This window comes from Notolepis coatsorum (assembly GCF_963971535.1).
Source record: "Notolepis coatsorum genome assembly, chromosome: 3".
Classification (NCBI taxonomy): Eukaryota; Metazoa; Chordata; class Actinopteri; order Aulopiformes; family Paralepididae; genus Notolepis; species Notolepis coatsorum.
This window is the reverse complement of record NC_140167.1, coordinates 117,747,153-117,769,361: the sequence shown is the minus strand read 5'-3', so window position 1 is coordinate 117,769,361 and position 22,209 is coordinate 117,747,153. Positions and strand designations below refer to the sequence as shown.

Genomic DNA, 22,209 nt, shown 5'->3' with positions numbered 1-22,209 from the left:
CTATGAGGCAGGACATTCATCTCTTCTGTGTGGGACACCTTATTGACATACAGTAATCGTTTTGGATCCAAGGTAGCTAACTGTTTCTGTGGCAACCGGCACTTTAAAGATGATGTTCGTGGGCTGTTGTTTTAACTAATCTAACAAATATCCAGTATATTATTTTTTTTTACCTTTATTTTACCAGGTAGTCACTTGAGATCAAAGATCTCTTTTTCGAGCAAGACCTGGCCTAAATATTATGCTTTAGACACAACCTTTTCCATGTGGATGAATTTATATCTTCTCACAAACAACCTTGGGTCCCAAGCTATTGCAAGGACACAAAGTGTCATAGATGCGAACCATTCATTGTGACATCAATGGCTCGGGAGATAGAGCAGTCGTCTGGCAAAATCCGGAGGTTCCCGGTTCGATTCCCACTCCTCCCGGGCAGCGTGTCGATGTGTCCTTGAGCAAGACACTTAACCCCTAATTGCTCCCGATGAGCAGGTTGGCACCTTGCATGGTTACCTCCGCCGTCGGTGTGTGAATGTGTGAGTGAATGGGTAAAGTGTGAGTAACAAATTGTAAAGCGCTTTGGATAAAAGCGCTATATAAAAAAAGCAGCCATTTACCATTTGCCATTTACATCAAAAGTGACACAAAGTGTCATCCCCGTGAACTGCCACTAGGGGCAGAATGGCTAACTGTGAGTGAGTTAGTGAGTGATTGACTGAACGAGTTAATGACATTGCCGGTCTATGAGGTGCTTAGAATCTAATGAAAATACCTCTAGTAACCTATTGATTCAATGTAAAAAAGTATTGTTTGTTATCTTGCAGACGTTGACTGCGGGTTGGGATGAACTGGAATGCCAAAGAGTATTCAACTTCCTGTGTGACTTCACAAATCTTCCACAGAAAATTGAGATAGTAGTCACAGGAAAGCCAGGTTTGTGTGTGTGTGTGTGTGTGTGTGTGTGTGTGTGTGTGTGTGTGTGTGTGTGTGTGTGTAAGTGTATGCAAGCGAAACAGATATATTCATAGTATTCGATCACAGACATATTTTTCACAAACAACAGGTGATTATAATCAAATAGCAGGTGATTGTCATAAAATTACAACCATGGCCAATTAGGGTTGGGTATCAACCAGTTACAAATAGGGTTGGGCACAGATAACCGGTTCTAATAGGAACCGGTTCCTAACTTCCGTTTCTTGAACCGGAAGTAACATATTTGCATTTCAATTCTTAATTTCGATAAAAAAATATATAAAAAAAAAACTGTATCAAGTCAACTGACAATGTGAATAGTATGAAAACAAAAAAATCTCCTGCGAAATAAGCTGTGACCTGTTTTGACCTGCACCTCAAAGAATCGGAATCGAGAATCGTTTAGAACAGGAATCGAAATGGAGAATCGGAACTGGAACCGGAATCGTTCAAATCCAAACGATGCCCGACCCTAGTTACAAATGGCGGGCGTTCGTGAAGCTGGCGTGACCCAATTTTGGTTTCTCCAAGAGTCCACAGCGCAAAGTATTCTTCTGTGGTCAGAGGCAGCCCGCAGGAATAATACCAGCCTAATATGCTAGGAATGCTGATGCAGCGGCATCATGGAAATGCTTGCAACTTGAAAAAATAAAACACAGAGGAAGTCTCGGCAGCTTTATGAATGTCATGCCATTTTCATGGATTCGATAAGAAATTAGATTTTTGAATCTCCTTAAAGCTACTATACGGAAAATTGTTCAACAAAATATTGTCAGATTCATTGTGATACCTTGGTAGAATTACACTAAACAAATGAGACCATTGCCGAACCATCTTTCTCTCAGGTGCGAATCGGTACCTGGAGATGCAGATCCGCCTGTTCTGCCGGGAGATTCTGTTGGACCAGTGGCCGAACCCCAGGGACTCTCTGTTCTGGCTGACGTGCATCCTGAAGCCATGGCCCATTGTCAGCCAGGCCCGCCTGCTCTTCATCCTCTACGGACCCCTGCTGCCTGACAGTAAGAGACAGCCACACGAGACTCACAGTGGAATAGCACTGTCGGTTTCCAGTGAGGAGCGTTGTGACATCTCTTGTTACCTTCAACACCAACTGCATCAATCCATGCCTAAAATAAACGTCGTCTTCTTCTTCTTCTTCTTCTTCTTCTTCTTCTTCTTCTTCTTCTTCTTCTTCTTCTTCTTCTTCTTCTTCTTCTTCTTCTTCTTCTTCTTCTTCTTCTTCTTCTTCTTCTTCTTCTTCTTCTTCTTCTTCTTCTTCTTCTTCTTCTTCTTCTTCTTCTTCTTCTTCTTCTTCACTGTTGAGACTCTCCAAGCATGGGGTGGAATACTGACCTGGGGTGGAATACTGACCTGGGGTGGAATACTGACCTGGGGTGGAAGGTTGGTCTGGGGCAGAAGGTTGACCCCAAGGTTGGCCGAGTGGTAGAGAAGCTGACTAATACGTGCACGGTTATCGGTTTAATTCCTGGCACCAATAGGAAGATAGGAAGTATTCCAGCTATGAGCTGGTGACTGGATCTCGACTAGTTTTACACCTATTGGTAACACAACCTTTGAGCAAGGCACTGAACTATTTAAGGGATGTTGCACTCGGTTTGATCCTACAGTCTGACCTCTGAAATGTGCAATTATATGTAGGGAACAGGGATATTGGTATCCTGGAGGTGTATGTAAACACAAATTCCAGTTACGGTAATGCTTATCTTTTTCTTCTTAAAGCAAGAGCACATTAAACAAGGGAATCTGATGTGTTTATGTTGTTGCTAGCATGCTGTCTGTCTTGCTGTGTAAATGGCTGATGTTCTGTCCTCCCTCCAGGCTCACTGGCCTGGCAGGAGGTGTTGAGAGCTACGCTGCCTCGCCGTGCCCTGTTGGATCTGGCAAACACCATGCGCCAGCTGCACAGTAACGTCAAAGAATGGTCCTCCTGGCTGACCATCCTGGAGGAGCTGACAGGTACCACACTGGGCCAGAAACAATGAAATACCTTCATAGATATACCTTTTTTTTATATTTTTTTTATTATTGCAAAACAAAAATTATTAAAAGTCAGTACTCAACACATAATGCATAATGAAACTAACAGTCAAGGTGGTTAACTCTTTCAGTGCCACTCACGAGATTTCTCGTGTTTTTTTATAGGTGGTTGCTAGCCACTCACGAGATTTCTCGGATTTTTCTTTTTTTTTTGCGATCTGAAAAATTATTGCATCACCCGAGCCTACCCGAGTATAGCCGAGGGGCGCCGACGATCACTGTGGAAAAAAGCGCCCCCTGTCGTCTCCCAGATGACATAAGTGATTTTGGAATGGACTCAATGAAAATGAATGGGGAAAAAAATCCGGTACTCCACATTTTCCAGTTCACTGATCCAGCCGGGGTTACCAGAGTTCATTCTGGAGCCTCAGATCCCCGCGGATCATAGAGATCTACTGTGTCGCGTTGGATCCATACACGTATCGATTTTTTCGAATGGTGATCAGGAATTGGAATATACCAGTTGGATACCATCTGATGTCAGGTAAGGACTCTATGTTATCAGTGGTAGGATAATCGGAGTAAGTTTGATGAAGTTATAAGCTGTTTTGTGAAATGTCTTCTTTCGGTTTCACTGTAAAACTCTGTGAGGTAATCAACGGAGCGATTATCAGTGCGCGGCCGTAATGTGCTTGCGTGCACGTATAATATTGATCATCTAGCGTTTATTTGAAAACGATTCATAAAAAGGCAGACGAATATCAACGTTGTGGAATATTCCACTAAAAGACGATTTTCATAGAATGCTCCAGAATGAGCTGTTTTTTATATCAAAACGGGGGCTTTTCTAACTGCTCTGAAATGGAAACGACGCGATAAAAAAACAATCTGTCTTCACAGCACTGACTGGAAAATAGTCTTTGATAATGCGATGGGCAGATTAGACACATAGCCATAATTTAAAACATAGATTAGGCGATATTAACGTTAACATTGGCGCCGATGGTGGCATTCAAGCGGTAAAACGGAAAACCAGGCGTGGCACTGAAAGAGTTAAAATTACATGCAAGTACAGAAACAAGACAAAAAAAAAAGTCTATAATAACATTTTAACCGTATACAGTGTATATCCAGCGAAATTAACAATTATATAAATGTTTATATAGGACATACCCCTAATACCTATTTTCTAAAACCCTACACACATATGCTCCAGCTCGAACCCCCCCCTCCCGGACCCCTCCTTGGATAGTACCTCCTTATCCCTCACTCCTAACCAGACACTACCATTATAAGCTAGCTTTAGATTCATTCATAGATATACTTGAAGTAGCTGGAAAGTAGGGATATGTGTGAATAATCAATCGTTTGATGGAGCTGTTTAAGTTGGGCTGTTTAAGTTAAGTTAAGTTTGAAACATTTTAGAAAATATTTTCCTGTTTTGACAGTTAACCTACAAACCAAAGTGTGTAATGTATCCAGTCTAAATAATGACAGCTATGCTGCTCACTGTGCTGCTCACGCCCAACCAGACCCACAAAAGAGAATAATCAACTACAAAAATACTGTTGTACACTTGATTCGAGAGGCACATTATGCTTGTTAGAGTGACTGAGGGGTAGGATTCTAGTCTATTCCAGTACTACATTAAAACCATTTAAAACATTTAAGAAACGTTAAAGGTTAAGTTCAGAATTTTGGTTCCCTAGCCCTATTTCCTACTTACCAATGATATTGGTCCTCATCCTCAAACGGACATACGTGAAAGTTACCAAGGAATTCCTTCGGAACTCGATTTACGAATTTATTCTGCATTCTCGAATGGCTTCGTATTGTAAATTCGTTTATGTAGGATTTACGAACTTGAAAAGGCAGACCGGTGTGCACCCTTGTTTTTAACAGCTTTCTTTGTGAGAAATCCTTGGGGATTGGTCACTTCGACCCTACAGACATCCATGGAATAGAAAAAAAAGTATTACAAATATTGTTGTATTATTATTGTTTTTTTTATCCACTTGTCGTATTATTAGGGTGTCTGTAGAATCGAAGTGACCACAATCACCATGATTTATCCTAAATTAAGCCTTTAACCAGTTTAATCACCTGTGCATTGTATATTACTATTGCACTTTACTGTTACATTTGCACTCTGGTTTGATGCCAAACTTATTTTCGTTGTATTGTACTTGTGCTGTATGATGACAATACATTTTAATCAAATCTAATCTCATTTTGATCAGTTGTAAATTGCTTTCGCGCAATGGAGCGCATGCACGTGTGTAATGCTCACGATGCCTCATTGAGTCATAACTATAAATGCAAAACGTATTTATCTTTATTATAATTATTTAATTCCGAGGATGTCTGTAGAATCAACATGAACGCAATCACTAACTATTTATCCCAAATTAAGCCTTTTACCAGTTTCATCACCTGTGCATTGTATGTTACTATTGCACTTTACTGTTACATTTTCACTCTGGTTGGATGGTTTACTGCAGTGGTTCCCAAAGTCGGGGTCGCGACCCAAAGGTGGGCCGCGAGCAGCCACGGGAGGGCCGCGAGATGATAATTTTTTTTATTTATTTATTTTTTTGCCACTGAACTTAGAAGCAGGCCAGGACAGTGTTTCTAGTTGTATTCTAAAATTCTATTCTATTGTATTCTAAAATGTGACTATATGGTTTTATATTAACTTAATAAATAAACAAAAAAGATAAATCTACTTATTTCAACGAACATTTCAAACTAAATAACAGATTATGCACATAAAACGCTGAAAACAACCGAAGCAACAATAGTATTTTAATGAGGCTATTATTATTATCATTATTATTTTGCAACAAGTTAGCCCTCTCATAAATAGCACATATAAATGAATAACTAACTTGAACTAACTTAATAGGATTGAAGTGATATTTGGCTTAAAAAATCGGTCGCCCGGCAAAAAAAGAAAAGAAAAAAAAGCCTGACGATGTGCATTGGGCCGCGGCTCTCTGACGCCTTATTTTCTGGGTCCCGGCCTGAAAAGTTTGGGAACCCCTGGTTTACTGTACTTGCGCTGTATAATGACAATACATTTGAATCTAATCTAATCTAACTTTGATCTGTTGCAAATTGCTTTTGTGCTACCTGTTGAATATTTCCCCCATAAGGGTCAGCATGGAGTAGACACCATGGATAGCCTCTCCTTATAAGGAGCTTGCAGGACATTTCTGTATGCAAATTCAGGTGTACGGGAACTAGGGCTGGGCGATATATCGAGTATACTCGATTAGGCTTGGGCGGTATGACGGTATGACGGTATACCAGGGTATTTAGAAATCCCGACGGTATTGAAAATCAATACCGTCCGTCACCGTCAAAATCACAGATGCGCTTCAGTTTCTATAACAGTGAAACAGAGTTTTGTGTGTAGTGCACACACGCGCCAGCAGAGGGCGAGACCAGTCTAGTGGAGCGAGTGGGTCACAACGGTGTTCACGTTTTACGGTAATGTTGCGACAGTGCTGTGAAAATACCGTAAAGCGTTGTGACGAGAATTGGTGTGTGTTGTTGTGGAGCAACTGGTGGAGCAAGCAAATAATCCGTCTCTTATTATATGTGAACTAAAGAGTACAAGGTTTACACAACAGCCCCCACCCGCCTTTTTATTGTATTTGTACCGTCCTGTACTATCCACTGTCAGCTGTTTATCTCTCTGTGAGCTACTGAGCTTGATTAACTAGCGTTAGCTCACGTTAACTAGCGTTAGCTCTGCGGCTAATCTTAGATTACCCTGAACTAAATCAATGACTAGGTTATAAAGCATTCGAGTAGTTTTCACTGCACATAGAAGTAGCCAAACAACGGGAGCATTTCGGGAGCATATGACCAAAATCCAGGCAATTTCTAGCCCTTAAAGGAACACTCCAACATTTTGGGAAATTTGCTTATTTGCCATCTACCCTGGAGTTAGACAAGAAGATACATTTTTCTTCTCTGTGCATGCAGTAGGAGTAGGAAGAGGCGCACCGTTAGCCTAGCTTAGCGTCAGTCACTGGAAGTAGGTTCCTCCATTAGCCTAGTTCCCAACGTCTTCCTACTCCTACTGCATGCACAGAGAAGAAAAAGGTATATATCTTCTTGTCCAACTCCAGGGTAGATGGCAAATAAGCAAATTTCCCAAAATGTTGGAGTGTTCCTTTAAGGAATCAAATAGTCTGCCATGGCTAGGCTAGATGCTAACGCTAAAACAGTGCAGGCTTCTACCGGTGCGGGACTACCATTCTGAGAGCTGACGATGATTTTTTACTTGGTAACACAGGTTGCCCCCCCCCCCGCTGATGAAAATGAAAGTCATACCGTCAAATACCGTACACCGGGGTATTATGTCATAAAGGTTTGACGGTGTGAAAAAAAGGATACCGCCCAAGCATATACTCGATGTATCACGGCTTGTTCTACATGAGATGTAGTAAATTACTATATCGTGAACATCGAGTATATGTTGTCACGTCGCGGCTGAGATGAGACTTGCTTTAGCGCAGAGCTGTCCTCTCATTTTCATTATAGACAGACTGGCAGCGCGGACCTTAAATGACATGCAATTGTAATTTCATTAGACACAGACTAGCGCAGACCTTTAACACTTTGGGAGCCAGCCGTGTTTTCCTTTTTACCCCCTTGAATGCCCAAACCCACTCCAATGTTAACTTAATATCGCCTAATCTATGTTTTAAATTATGTGTCTAATCTGCCCGTCGCTTATCAAAGACTCATTTTCCAGTCAACATTGTCAAGGCAGATTGTTTTTTTATCGCTTCATTTCCGTTTGATAGCATTTTGAAAATCACTTGTTTTCGCGGAAAAAACAACCCATTCTATGATAATCGTCTTTTACTGGAATATTCCAGAACGTTGTCATTTGTCGGCCTATTTATGAATCGTTTTCAAATAAACGCTAGATGATCGATAGTATATGTGTGCGCACGCACGCTCGTGCCGCGCACTGATAATTGCTGCTGATGGCTTTTACAGTCAAAACAGCTATATCACATATAGGGGAAACGCTTATATATCCGTGAAAACGAGTCTGATTATCCTAAGACTGATAACATAGATTCCTTACCTGAGGTCAGATGGTATCCAAATGGTTTATTCCAATTTCCGATCGCCATTCGAAAAAATCGCTCATTTGATTGATCCATCGTGTATACAGTAAAACACACATTCGCCGCGGCACCAAGGCTCCAGAATGAACTCTGGTAGACCCTGGTTACATCAGTGAGAAGTAAAATGTGGAGTCAGAAATCCTTTCTCCCATTCACTTTCATTGAGTCCTATCCAAAAGGGTGATTTACCATCTGGGAGACGATAGGGGGCGCTTTTTTCACATCTGAGTGCCGGCGGTAGGCTCGCTTGATGCAATATGATTTCAGATCGCAAAAAAATTAAATCTCGTGATGGGCATTCAACGGTCGGGGGGTAAACCCGAGAAAAGCCGTGAGTGGCATTCAAAGTGTTAATGACATGCAATTTAATTGACGCGAGCAATGGGCTAACGTTAGCTGCTAACTGATCCCATGACTAGGCTAAGCTCACTAGCGTTAGATGCTAACCCTGGAAACGCTCAAAGCGGACTCCACGACACTAGTTCCATTTGTGAGGAAAGGGGGTGGGTTATATTGACGACACTTGACAACAGAGGTTTAAACATAACTTCATATTTATTGGTTATTCGTTTCTTTATATTGGGCATCCAGTTCCATCTCCGTGTGTTAAACTCTTCCTGTGTTGACCTTCGAGTGTGACATCATCACCTACGGCAGCTTATACACTCAAAACGCAAACCTAGAACAAAACCCGAGGGGGGGGGGGGGGGGGGCTGGCTCTCTTGTGCGTTCTCGCCCTCTCTCGCTCTCTCTCTCTCTCTCTCTCTCTCGCTCTTTCGCTCTCTCTACATTCAATGATTTAAAGTAGCCAAACATTACAGTATAAATACTAACTGGATAGTTGATGATATAAACATTTAATTTCATTATCTGAAATATTCTAAAATCATTAAGTCTGCTATAAGCCATTATCCCTTTGTGTGTGATTATTATTTTCTCACAGTAGTGTGTATATATATATATATATATGTGTGTGTGTTTGGCTAAAGTGGATAGAAAACACAGTACTGTGTAAAAGTCTTAGGCACCCAAAAGTTTTTATATAAATTGTCTTGGATGTAAAAAAAAATTTTTATTAGTGTGTCAGTAGACTACTCTTAGTACATTTTCATTTAATAATTTTTTAAAGCATCTTCATGGTTTAATAATGCAAACATATGTTGCAGGGACTTATTATAATCATCATATTGGCGTGACTGTATGCATCAAAGGGTTAAATCAAGCATTTTTAAGTGCTTTAGAGGAAATGTCAAAATATCGCGATATATATCGTGTATCGTGATATGGCCAAAAAATGTAATTTAGAGGCCATATCGCCCAGCCCTAACGGGAACACGCTTCCAGTTTAAGAATGAGTGACGAGACTGGGTCACACGTTCAGGAATCCGGAGGAGGATTTTTGTAAATGTGTTAGTACAAACCTTTTACCAAGATATTTACAAAGGTACTTACGTACATGTTCGAGAATCAGGACCATTGTCGGTAGAGTCCTTTCTCAGCACAATCCATGTTGTTCTTCATACTGCATAGCCATAGCTCCAGCTAGTTAGCCGCAAAACGAATGCAAAGCCAGTGGGGCCATGCTCCAGTTTCTATAAGCCCTGAAATAAATGCTGAAGTGCATCCAGCATTTATTTCAGGGCTTGTACAGACTGGAGCGTGGCCCCATTGACTTTGACTTTATTCGTTTTGTGGCTGCAGCCGGTATCCAGTAGGAAGAATAAATTCTCAGCATGGATTGTTACTGTGAGAAAGAACTCTACCCATCGACAACATCCTTGGTAAGTAGGAACTCGTGGCCAGGGGTCTTTACACTGGAGTGAAGACTCTGGGTGCTTAGTAGAAGTCCTGTAGAACTAACCCAGGGCCTGGTTGTCCCGCCCCCCCGTCTCCAGTCCTTCCCGAGGCGTGGCACTCTGAGAACGTGGCTCGTCTGCTGGTGATGTCTGGTGACGGCCTGTGCTGCAGCATGCTGGTCAGCAAGGCCCTCAATGGACGACTCTCGGAGCTCTCAAGACTCATCGTCTACGCTGTACTGGTGAGAGGTTCTCTATTGTAATAAAATAAAAGGCTATTTCCTGAACAGAACTGAGGAGAGTAAGACATGTTTGAACAAGGGGTTTAAGATTTATGGTGGTTGGTTTGTAACTTATCGATAATCATAAACTTTAATTATCATCTGGTACAGAGTACCGGTCCCATCCATTACTATTACTGAACAGTGTACACTTACACTAGATAATTAGTTTGGTGTCATTGGCCAAAACATATTTAACCCTTTATAGGGCACTCATTGAAATACTTTAAAATCCAAAATTTCAACCCTAGGGTGTTATTGGAGTGTTATTACAAGATATTTTTTCAATAGTACTTTTTTTTAATTTATTTTCAATTTATTTTCATGTTGCAAATCAAGGTCATTGGAATTTTTTTTTGTATCTCCATACAATTTTCTCCCCATCCCAATTTACCTCTCGTGCCAATTCTCCCTCCCCTGTCCTGATCGTTGCTTGCATATGCCCCCCACTGGCCGGTTGTAGGGAGGATAGAAGCCTTGCATCACATGTCCCCTCCGATACATGTGGAGGCAGCCTGTCACATCTTTTCACCTGCCAGCGCGGACTCTCATTTGGCGAGGAGTAACGTGTAGGAGGCTCGCACTGCCCCCACCATTTTCCTGACTTTGCAGGCGCCCCAACCGACCTGTAGGAGTCGCTGTTCACAACGACCAGACTACCATCCTTCGACTTCCCACCCGCTAACTCTGCCAATTGAGTTAGTATGACGGCCGGCCCAAGCCGGAGGCAACACCGACAGCCGGATTCGAACCCGGTGTTCCTTGCGTTGGTGACGAGCGCAATGCCCGCTGCGCCACCCAGCCACTTGGTCATTGAAATGTTGAGACATGACTGGCCTCTGGCTGCCTGGCACTCTTGAACACCTGGATCCTGAAGTTCTTCAGTGACGGGCCCTTCTCAGCAAGCGATGACCCAGGCATGCCTGTTGTGAGGCTGACATCATCAACATAGCCACACACAAGGGACAGCCTTCTTCTCCATCTCATTGATGGACTTGAGTGGAGGTACCTGCTGAAGTACTTGAATGGAGTCTCAACAAAGTCAGGGGGAGGGTGCTGGTACTCAGGCATGGCTGCATTGTCCAGGTCAACCTTCCTCCAGGTGGTTACCCTGGCTGGGCTGCAGGCTTCCTCTTCCTCCAGGTGGTTACCCTGGCTGGGCTGCAGGCTTCCTCTTCCTCCAGGTGGTTACCCTGGCTGGGCTGCAGGCTTCCTCTTCCTCCAGGTGGTTACCCTGGCTGCAGGCTTCCTCTTCCTCCAGGTGGTTACCCTGGCTGCAGGCTTCCTCTTCCTCCAGGTGGTTACCCTGGCTGGGCTGCAGGCTTCCTCTTCCTCCAGGTGGTTACCCTGGCTGCAGGCTTCCTCTTCCTCCAGGTGGTTACCCTGGCTGCAGGCTTCCTCTTCCTCCAGGTGGTTACCCTGGCTGCAGGCTTCCTCTTCCTCCAGGTGGTTACCCTGGCTGCAGGCTTCCTCTTCCTCCAGGTGGTTACCCTGGCTGCAGGCTTCCTCTCCCTCCAGGTGGTTACCCTGGCTGCAGGCTTCCTCTTCCTCCAGGTGGTTACCCTGGCTGCAGGCTTCCTCTTCCTCCAGGTGGTTACCCTGGCTGCAGGCTTCCTCTTCCTCCAGGTGGTTACCCTGGCCGCAGGCTTCCTCTTCCTCCAGGTGGTTACCCTGGCTGCAGGCTTCCTCTTCCTCCAGGTGGTTACCCTGGCTGCAGGCTTCCTCTTCCTCCAGGTGGTTACCCTGGCTGGGCTGCAGGCTTCCTCTTCCTCCAGGTGGTTACCCTGGCTGCAGGCTTCCTCTTCCTCCAGGTGGTTACCCTGGCTGCAGGCTTCCTCTTCCTCCAGGTGGTTACCCTGGCTGCAGGCTTCCTCTTCTTGCTGGGCCTCTTGGCTTGTGGTAATGGCTGGTCTTCGTTGTCATTGTCGTCATCAATGTCATCCTCCTCAAGCACCTCCACTGCAGGCTGCACGCAGGCACGTTGGAACTTTAAATCGGCAGGGGGTGCGGCCTTTCTGAGATTTTCTTTTTCAGAACGCCGTGAGAGGAACGTTCGTTGTTTAGAATGGCTTTGAAATAAGTAAGGGATAATGTATAGCTACGAGGTCATTGTCGCAAAATAATTGACCGACACAGAGTTTAAAATACCGAGGCGCAGCGCCGAGGTGTTTTAAACATCAGTGAAGGTAAATTATTTTGCGACAATGATCGAGTATAGCTATACATTATCCCGCTTATTACATGGCTAACTTACTAACAATATACCTAATTCATCGACAAGACTAGATCAAATGAAGACGCAGTTGTTCTGTGGCTCTGTCAGCCCAAATAAAGTGATTATTATTATCGGCAGCCGGCAGGTCTGTGGTCTCTGGTCTGATTGCATGACTGAGTGCAGCTGTGCATATGCTGAGCTGCACTGAGGCAGTGTGTCAGTGGGGCTTGATTGCGAACAGCTGCGCACAGCGGTCATTATTGTCCCACAGCGGTCATTATTGTGTGATAACGGACCTCTGACGCGCGCTATTGACCAATCACAAGCAAGCATTTCGGCGAATGTGAAAACGCCATGTAATAAGTTATTTCTAATGACCCTTTAACTGAAAATGACGTGAGGCAAACGAGAAGAACATAATAATTGTTTTATTTCGACTTTTCAACCCTGAAGAAATAAAAACAAACAAACCTCTCTTGAACTTCTGAATACCTCACTTGGCTCCATCTCCAAGTCTGTATGACACATTTCTATATATGGGTTAGCTTCAATGTTAGATTGAATGCATCTCCTACAACGACTCTGTTGCGCCAAAATTAAGACGTTACACAGCTGATACCAATTGTATTATCAATGCACGGCTAATTAAGTGTTTTATATTACATCAGTCCGCGACCCGATGGTTGGGGACCTCTGCTCCGTTATGCACAAGTTTATAGACTTTCGGAGTGCGTATATTATTCAACGAGACTGCCAGCCAGCTTTTGCTCGACGGAGAAATACAATTTCAATTGTGACGAGAGAAGATCATCTCCAGATTCAGATACAATTGAACACAAACTGTTCCAAAGATATTAATGTTTTGCGGCAAATTTTCACCCCGCAATGGATTTTGGTGCATCTATGAACACTATGAATTGAAAATGGGGGACCCTGATGTAAACAAGACAAACGTCTTTCTCTGGTCTGCATCCCCTTAATTGTGTGTATTGAGCCATACTGTATTGTACCCATTCTGCAATCTGTTAAATAAAGTTTTCATTCATTCATTCTCATCTCCTCTCTCATCTGTGCGTGTCCTCTCCGACACCCGAGACAGCAGGGAGCACTGTCAGCCAGTCACAGTGGCCACTCCCCTCAGACGCAACTATAGTATTTCACACAGCGAGGAAAATAATACAGTCGGGCAATCTTACAAGAATTAACGTATTTACAAGTGTGTCAGTGTAATGGTGAAGTCAAGTGCTTTGAGCAGGATAAACTTATAACTTATATTATGTTACAGTATATAAAAATACAGTTTTTACTTTTGTGCAGTAACTGAAGCTGCCAATGCACCCCCTGTTCCAACGTGCCTGGCTGCACGCATGTCCTCTGGGGAGAGGGACCCATGTCACTCAGGGGGTGGGTGGGGTGTAGAGAGACCCATGTCACTCAGGGGGTGGGTGGGGTGTGTTCTCTTGGGAGAGGGACCTGTGTCAATCAGGGTGGGTGGGGTGTGTCTTCTTGGGAGAGGGACCTGTGTCACTCGGGGGGTGGGTGGGGTGTAGTCATGTCCTCTTGGGAGAGGGCCCCATGTCACTCAGGGGGTGGGTGGGGTGTAGTCATGTCCTCTTGGGAGAGGGCCCCATGTCACTCAGGGGGTGGGTGGGGTATAGTCATGTCCTCTTGGGAGAGGGCCCCATGTCACTCAGGGGGTGGTGGGGTGTAGTCATGTCCTCTTGGGAGAGGGCCCCATGTCACTCAGGGGGTGGGTGGGGTGTAGTCATGTCCTCTTGGGAGAGGGCCCCATGTCACTCAGGGGGTGGGTGGGGTGTAGTCATGTCCTCTTGGGAGAGGGCCCCATGTCACTCAGGGGGTGGGTGGGGTATAGTCATGTCCTCTTGGGAGAGGGCCCCATGTCACTCAGGGGGTGGTGGGGTGTAGTCATGTCCTCTTGGGAGAGGGCCCCATGTCACTCAGGGGGTGGGTGGGGTGTAGTCATGTCCTCTTGGGAGAGGGCCCCATGTCACTCAGGGGGTGGGTGGGGTGTAGTCATGTCCTCTTGGGAGAGGGCCCCATGTCACTCAGGGGGTGGGTGGGGTGTAGTCATGTCCTCTTGGGAGAGGGCCCCATGTCACTCAGGGGGTGGGTGGGGTGTAGTCATGTCCTCTTGGGATAGGGCCCTATGTCATTCAGGGGGTGGGTGGGGTGTAGTCATGTCCTCTTGGGAGAGGGCCCCATGTCACTCAGGGGGTGGGTGGGGTGTAGTCATGTCCTCTTGGGAGAGGGCCCCATGTCACTCAGGGGGTGGGTGGGGTGTAGTCATGTCCTCTTGGGAGAGGGCCCCATGTCACTCAGGGGGTGGGTGGGGTGTAGTCATGTCCTCTTGGGAGAGGGCCCCATGTCACTCGGGGGGTGGGTGGGGTGTAGTCATGTCCTCTTGGGAGAGGGCCCCATGTCACTCGGGGGGTGGGTGGGGTGTAGTCATGTCCTCTTGGGAGAGGGCCCCATGTCACTCGGGGGGTGGGTGGGGTGTAGTCATGTCCTCTTGGGAGAGGGCCCCATGTCACTCGGGGGGTGGGTGGGGTGTAGTCATGTCCTCTTGGGAGAGGGCCCCATGTCACTCAGGGGGTGGGTGGGGTATAGTCATGTCCTCTTGGGAGAGGGCCCCATGTCACTCAGGGGGTGGGTGGGGTGTAGTCATGTCCTCTTGGGAGAGGGCCCCATGTCACTCAGGGGGTGGGTGGGGTGTAGTCATGTCTTCTTGGGAGAGGGCCCCATGTCACTCAGGGGGTGGGTGGGGTGTAGTCATGTCCTCTTGGGAGAGGGCCCCATGTCACTCGGGGGGTGGGTGGGCTGTAGTCATGTCCTCTTGGGAGAGGGCCCCATGTCACTCAGGGGGTGGGTGGGGTGTAGTCATGTCCTCTTGGGAGAGGGCCCCATGTCACTCAGGGGGTGGGTGGGGTGTAGTCATGTCCTCTTGGGAGAGGGCCCCATGTCACTCAGGGGGTGGGTGGGGTGTAGTCATGTCCTCTTGGGAGAGGGCCCCATGTCACTCAGGGGGTGGGTGGGGTGTAGTCATGTCCTCTTGGGAGAGGGCCCCATGTCACTCAGGGGGTGGGTGGGGTGTAGTCATGTCCTCTTGGGAGAGGGCCCCATGTCACTCAGGGGGTGGGTGGGGTATAGTCATGTCCTCTTGGGAGAGGGCCCCATGTCACTCAGGGGGTGGGTGGGGTATAGTCATGTCCTCTTGGGAGAGGGCCCCATGTCACTCAGGGGGTGGGTGGGGTGTAGTCATGTCCTCTTGGGAGAGGGCCCCATGTCACTCGGGGGGTGGGTGGGGTGTAGTCATGTCCTCTTGGGAGAGGGCCCCATGTCACTCAGGGGGTGGGTGGGGTGTAGTCATGTCCTCTTGGGAGAGGGCCCCATGTCACTCAGGGGGTGGGTGGGGTGTAGTCATGTCCTCTTGGGAGAGGGCCCCATGTCACTCGGGGGGGTGGGTGGGGTGTAGTCATGTCCTCTTGGGAGAGGGCCCCATGTCACTCAGGGGGTGGGTGGGGTATAGTTGGGATCTCCCACATCATCGTCTTCCTCCTCAAAGCCCTCATCATCACTGATGGCAGGGTGGACTGGCACAACATACATTTTTTGAGTCAATATCAAGCACCGTTTGAATTATTTGTAAAGAAAAACAGTAGCAGTGAAGTGTAGATCTACTGAAAACAAAGGATATTTACATATAAATTGTAAATAGCATACCCGTATATAACATTATAAGTACTGGTGGTACCACTTATTTATTTGATAAATCACAAATATTGAATTACTAAGTACATTTTAGCAGGCTTATGTCTAAAAGTGTACATAATGTCAATTTTGCTAGTCTTAGGTGAACAGGGCATATGATCAAATATGGTGCCACCATCCTGAATGCACTATTGTGTACTATTGTCTTGTGTCATAATTAGTGGTGCACGATATATCGGCCGCTGATATAATATCGGCTGATATGGTAATTATTTTACACATCGGTATCGGTCCGATATCAAAATAGGGCAGATTTTTTTACAAAAGTAAAAAAAAATGCGCTGGGGCTGGGGCTTCTCCACTAGGACCTCGTGATTATCATAAAAAAGTGTTTTCTATACAGAGATATCGACATCAGTAAATATCGGTATCGGCCAGAACAGCAATATTAATATCGGTTATCGGTATCGGCCACAATTTTCACATCGTTGCATCACTAGTGACAATGCATGATTTGTAAGAAAACACCCTAAATATGGCTTAGTAGATGCATTGGGCATATGTCTACAAATGGACATATGATCACTTGTGCTAGTCGTAGGTGAACAGGGCATTGTTACAATCACGGCCAGGGCCTCTCTCCTGCTACTTCCACACCCTTATATGGGCAGCTTCCTACCCCAGCTTGCACACGCTGTCACCTGGGATCAATCAACGCACCTGAGACTCGTCAGGTCATCACCAGCCCGACAAGAGACCTGGGGTTCCTGCCACTCCCTGTCCGAGTGTTGCTACTAGTGCTGTCAGGCGATTAAAAAAATGTATCTAATTAATTACAGGATTTGTAATTAATTAATCTAATTAATCGCATTTTAATCGCATAACCATTTTAGGCCTGATATTTTATATTCTATAATCATATTTCAAATTGCATGTGTCCGGATGGCAGAATTCAGTACTGTATCTACAAAACCTTCTGTTTAATCATCTTCCCTTTATTCATTTGCTTAGAGTGTTATTTGCAGTAAAAAAAAGAAAAAAATAAGAATTGAATTGATATTCTCATTTGGTTCATTACAATTTACTCAAGCCTAGTAACAGACACAGTATTTCTGACACTGGGAATACATTCCCTGAGATCCATAGATTCAGATACCAAGAACATGCAAATGGACCATTTAAAAAAAAATCTGTAAATGTTTATTCTACGTTTTAATGGAATGAATGAGATTTTTTTTTGCAATGAGAGATTTTTTTTTTTAGTTAATTTTCAGAACGCGATAATTTGCTGTGTAATTAATTAACGCAATAAACTGACAGCCCTAGTTGCTACACCTACCTAGGATCGCCTGCCGCTCGGTCTACGCTGTCTCCCAAGACACCACCCTCCTGGACGTTCCTGTAAACACGAGGAGTGCTACTGCTCGCATCTGTCGGACATTCCTGTACATTCATAACCCTGTCTGCATGGTACCTTTTTGGATTAAATAACCTAAACCGCTCCATTCTCCTCTCCCTGTTCTGCTCTTGGGCTCAAGTTAAACGCTACCCTAACAGACATATGATCAAATGGTTGCTAGCATTTTTCATGCAGAGGGTTTACACATTTCTAGATTTCATTTCACAAACAATATCTATTTCATCATTTAGCACAACTATTCAGTGACATAATATGTGAGTTTCATCAACTTAAAAAGCCAATCAAGATAAAAATAGATGGGGTGGAAATTGAAAGAGTGTCTGAAATAAAATGTCTTGGTGTCACGATTGACAAACATTTATTGGAAATCACATATCAAACACATTCAAACCAAATTGGCAAGGAGCATTTCAGTAATAAACAAAGCAAAGCAGGTCCTGGATCACAAATCACTTCATATTCACTACTGTTCACTAGTTTCACCATATTTAACTTACTGCGTTGAAGTCTGGGGAAATAATTATAAATGCTCATTACACCCATTAACCATCCTACAGAAAAGAGCTGTGCGCATAATTCACAAGGTTGGATATCTGGAACATACTCATTAACTTTTCTTACAGTAAAAATTATTAAAATGTACTGATATTGTAATGTATCAAACTGCACAAATAATGTACAAAGCAAAAAATAATAAACTACCAGGAAATATTCAAAGATTGTTCAACGTGCAAGATGGGGGTTCTTTTGTATTCAAATGAGTATGTGCTACTGCTGCTTCCCCGCGCGAGGTCCAGCCCAGGTTGTGTGTAAATGAGTACGGTATGCTGCTTCCTGGCGCGCGGTTTGTTTCCCCGACGCGTCTATGCGAAGCACAGAAACACAACAAATTTGTGTTTCCGCATTCGAGTTTTGCGCTCTGATTGGCCGGGAGAGGATAGGGGCGGGACCAATCACATTGCTCTGATGTTGCCATCTAGGTGGTGATACAAGCGGTCTTGCTCTGATGGAAGGAGCCCGTTCACGCTAGTGGGCTAGTCGCTAAAATATATATCGTTTTATATATAATTGTACCAACACAGATATTAGGCAGTACACACATTGTCCTGCAATACATGTACAGTGAATGCACAGCTACATTCGCCATATATTTCTCTCGCTGCTGCGGTCTACAGTGAAATGCAATATTATTATTATTATTATTGTAAAGATTATCATTACAATTATTATTATTTTGTGCACGTTGTGCAAATTGAGAGGCTGTGCTCTTTGCACACACAACCCTCGTACACTTGTAACATTGGCGTGTTCGAGATTGGCCAGGCGGACGCAGATCTGCGCAGGTTTTACTACGGCCTCGCCAAGCGCGTTGCATGACGGTTAGAATGTTGTCCGACTTGCTCTGAAAATCTGACGAGACGAGGCGCGTAACTCTCGCGGGAGCGAGCCACGCACAGCCTTCAGAGCGAGGCGCCACAGTACCTCTCACCCGGCTGCTCCCGGCTGGGAAGTAGGCTGGTAAAGCTATGCCTCCTAAAATGTGAATTGGAAATACAGAAATACTGGCTACAGGCTTTCCGGTTTCCGGGCACCCCCTGATCTGTTTATAGTCCCCAGCGAAACAAACAACAAGCAGGTCTGTCAGCCTGTCGAGGGAGGCAATAACGAGGTTGTTTCTGGGGGGAATACATTTTCATGAGCACCGTGTCGTGATTTCAGGGGCGGGACTTCCTACCTGATTCCCATTTTCGGCCGTAGTGCTTTACCAGGCTTTATCTCTCGAGATAAAGCTGGGAACGAGGTTAGCTGGGAAGCGACTTGCTATGGTCGCGCAAAGCGCCTATTGGCTCAGAAAAGTTGTCAGTCACCAGCCACGTGACAGCCAGGGAGTTATGAGACGTTTGATTGATTGATTGAAAACTTTATTATGTTATGCGTTATCATCATATCATCATGATAAACTTCAAGCTGTCAGACACACACACACACACATACACACATGCGTCGTCTGTTTTGCCTCAATACTGTATATATAATTCTGTTTTGCCTCAATATACACAGTATACATATATATATTGATGCAAAACAGAATTATTCAGCAGTGTGTTGTGTGTGCGTGCGGCCAGGAGCGCGCAACAAGATGGTATACATTATGGTATATGAATAGTATATTCCACTATAGCATTATATGGTGTGCTGTACATTTGAATCTTATCTAATTTTGCACACGCCCATCGCATTATAATGAGCTGGACAGGTGTGTAATGTGTGTGTGGTGACGTGAAAGCGTATCTGCCATGCGAGACTAGGCGAGAGGCTCTCGTGAAATCGGAAGTGTCTGCCTTTTTAACTCCTCCCCCGGCTTCACTCGGCTACTCTCGTCTACTTTCGAGGCGAACCGAAATCCATCTCGAACACGCCTAACCACTCGTCGTGACGCCAGAGTGTCTTTGTGAAGCTGTATATATCTATTCATCATATCTATGGCTGTCACTATAGCCAATTGAAATGCTAGAAATGGTCACGTGGACTGGGAGAACCAATGGAATTTCACTTTCACTTCCGCGTTTGGGATGCCATCATGCGTTTGCAAAAACAACAAACATCTTTGGATAACTTCTTTGTAGCGGGGAAATACCAACTGATGAGCCTACGACCTATAAAGCTTCTTTTAATAAACAGGAGTCATGCTTAACTTTGACATGTTTCAAACATTGGCTTTTGGAGGACCGAAACAATAATAAGCAACCGGTGACTCTCGCGTGTTGACATAGCAATGCCAATGAAGCAAGCAACTGTGTTCAAGTTGGGTGGACATTCAACGCGAGTGGACATTTGACATGTTTCAAACATGACATGAGCATGGATTTTGGAGGACCGAAGCAAAAACAATTATAAGCCCAGGGCAGGGCTGCCTGCATTATGGTGAGTGTTGTGTTTTAATAATAATAATACATTCGATGTATAATACACCCGCTGTGGTGCTTCAAATCAAATGCACCCTACTGATCTGTTCATGTGTTATAATAATAATAATAATAATACATTCGATGTATAATACACCCGCTGTGGTGCTTCAAATCAAATGCACCCTACTGATCTGTTCATGTGTTATCAGGGCCGTAGCCAGGGTTTAGAAATTAGGGAGGTCCATTTATTTTTTTGGCCCAGACCGGCCCACTATAATCGGTCGGACACCACCCACCAGTACACCATCCTTACGGTCCCCTTAAATATGCGTACCTACTGTACTATTCCCCCCCCCAACCCATTACAAAGCTGGGTAGTAAGTGCCATGGACAAGTGGACCAGTGTACTCACTCGCTCTTGGCTGAATCTTGTTTTGGGTGGTGATGTAAAAACACCTGCATCATAGCAGGCTCAGGATGGGCAATGTAGTCTATAGCCTGTTCATCCCTGTCTCTCTCCTCCACAACCTGGCTTGGCTAGACATAAGGAGAAAGAGATGATTACAATTAACTGGTACATTCAGGTCCAGAATTGTTGGAATCCCCTGACAAAGATGTGCAAAAAGCTGTACAATTTAAACAATACCATACTGGTAATGAGAAAATAGTTGTTTATTCAATGAATGCATGGAGCAGTTCCATCTTATTTCATTTGATACTAACTACTCAGTTCATACAGATTTCAAGTATTCAAATATCAATGATGAATATTGCATAAGGTTTACACAGTTAATAGATCACCTTCTTGTTTTATATTCATCTTATATGGCAATTAAATCAATGGTGTGTTTGTTTGGGGAGTTTGACCTATGTGCCTACCACGTGAAGGTGCATGATCAATGGACAGCACAAAAACTTTGTGTAGGTGGAGACTAGAGCTACCACAGATAGTAATAAGTTATTAAGAGTAAGTAATCCATACCATATATATCCTAATAGTTACCTTATTACCATACTTGGCTGAAAACAAACTTTGCTGCCTGTTGTGAATGTGTTTTTCCCTGTAGGCTAATACATAAGTAGGCATACATTTTTGCAGTTGAGGAAAAATTTGCAGTTGAGTAGGCTATAATGTGCTGTGTTTTTATGTCTTCCATCGAGGACCACCTTGGAAATAAGTGTTAATGCTTGTTAATGAATGCTTTTAGGTGATATCCTCAGGAATACAAATTGGTCAAGATCATTTGTTTTTATGATGTGTTTTTAATTTCCAAATAAATCTAATCAAATAAAAAAGCAGTTTTTGCAGTTGAGCTACTGGTGTTGTATATTATACAGCCTTTTCATGCATCTTTATCAAGGGAACCCTTATCCTAATGATTTAAAAAATAATATTATGATGATACGATATGGACCTAGTAGTTGGGTCATCTGTGGCACTTCGTTTCTCAATGGATTTTTTAAAAAGGCGGGGGAAATTTGTGAGAGACCAAAATCCAAAATGGCTGCCGTGGAAATTAACTTTTTAATGGTTTGACCTACAATGATGCCCAATACATGGTACCAGCCCCCTCTCAGTCATGTACCAGCCCCTCTCAGTCATGTACCAGCCAGCCCCTCTCAGTCATGTACCAGCCCTCTCTCAGTCATGTATACCAGCCCCCTCTGTCATCTACCAGCCCCCTCTCAGTCATGTACCACAGCCCCATCTGAGTCATGTACCAGCCCCCTCT

At 44.5% G+C, this 22,209-nt stretch overlaps 1 protein-coding gene across 1 annotated transcript in view; it reads left to right on the top strand.

Moving 5' to 3' along the window:
• LOC311225968 (F-box only protein 47-like) overlaps positions 1-22,209 on the top strand; it is a gene marked incomplete at both ends in the record, with an annotated part of 85,224 nt that overhangs the window by 5,209 nt on the left and 57,806 nt on the right. Inside the window, 4 exons of the mRNA XM_084311354.1 lie at positions 825-933; positions 1,821-1,994; positions 2,815-2,952; positions 10,022-10,164. Of these exons, the coding sequence (XP_084167480.1) occupies positions 825-933; positions 1,821-1,994; positions 2,815-2,952; positions 10,022-10,164 (564 nt within the window). The remainder of the gene's footprint in view (positions 1-824; positions 934-1,820; positions 1,995-2,814; positions 2,953-10,021; positions 10,165-22,209) is intronic.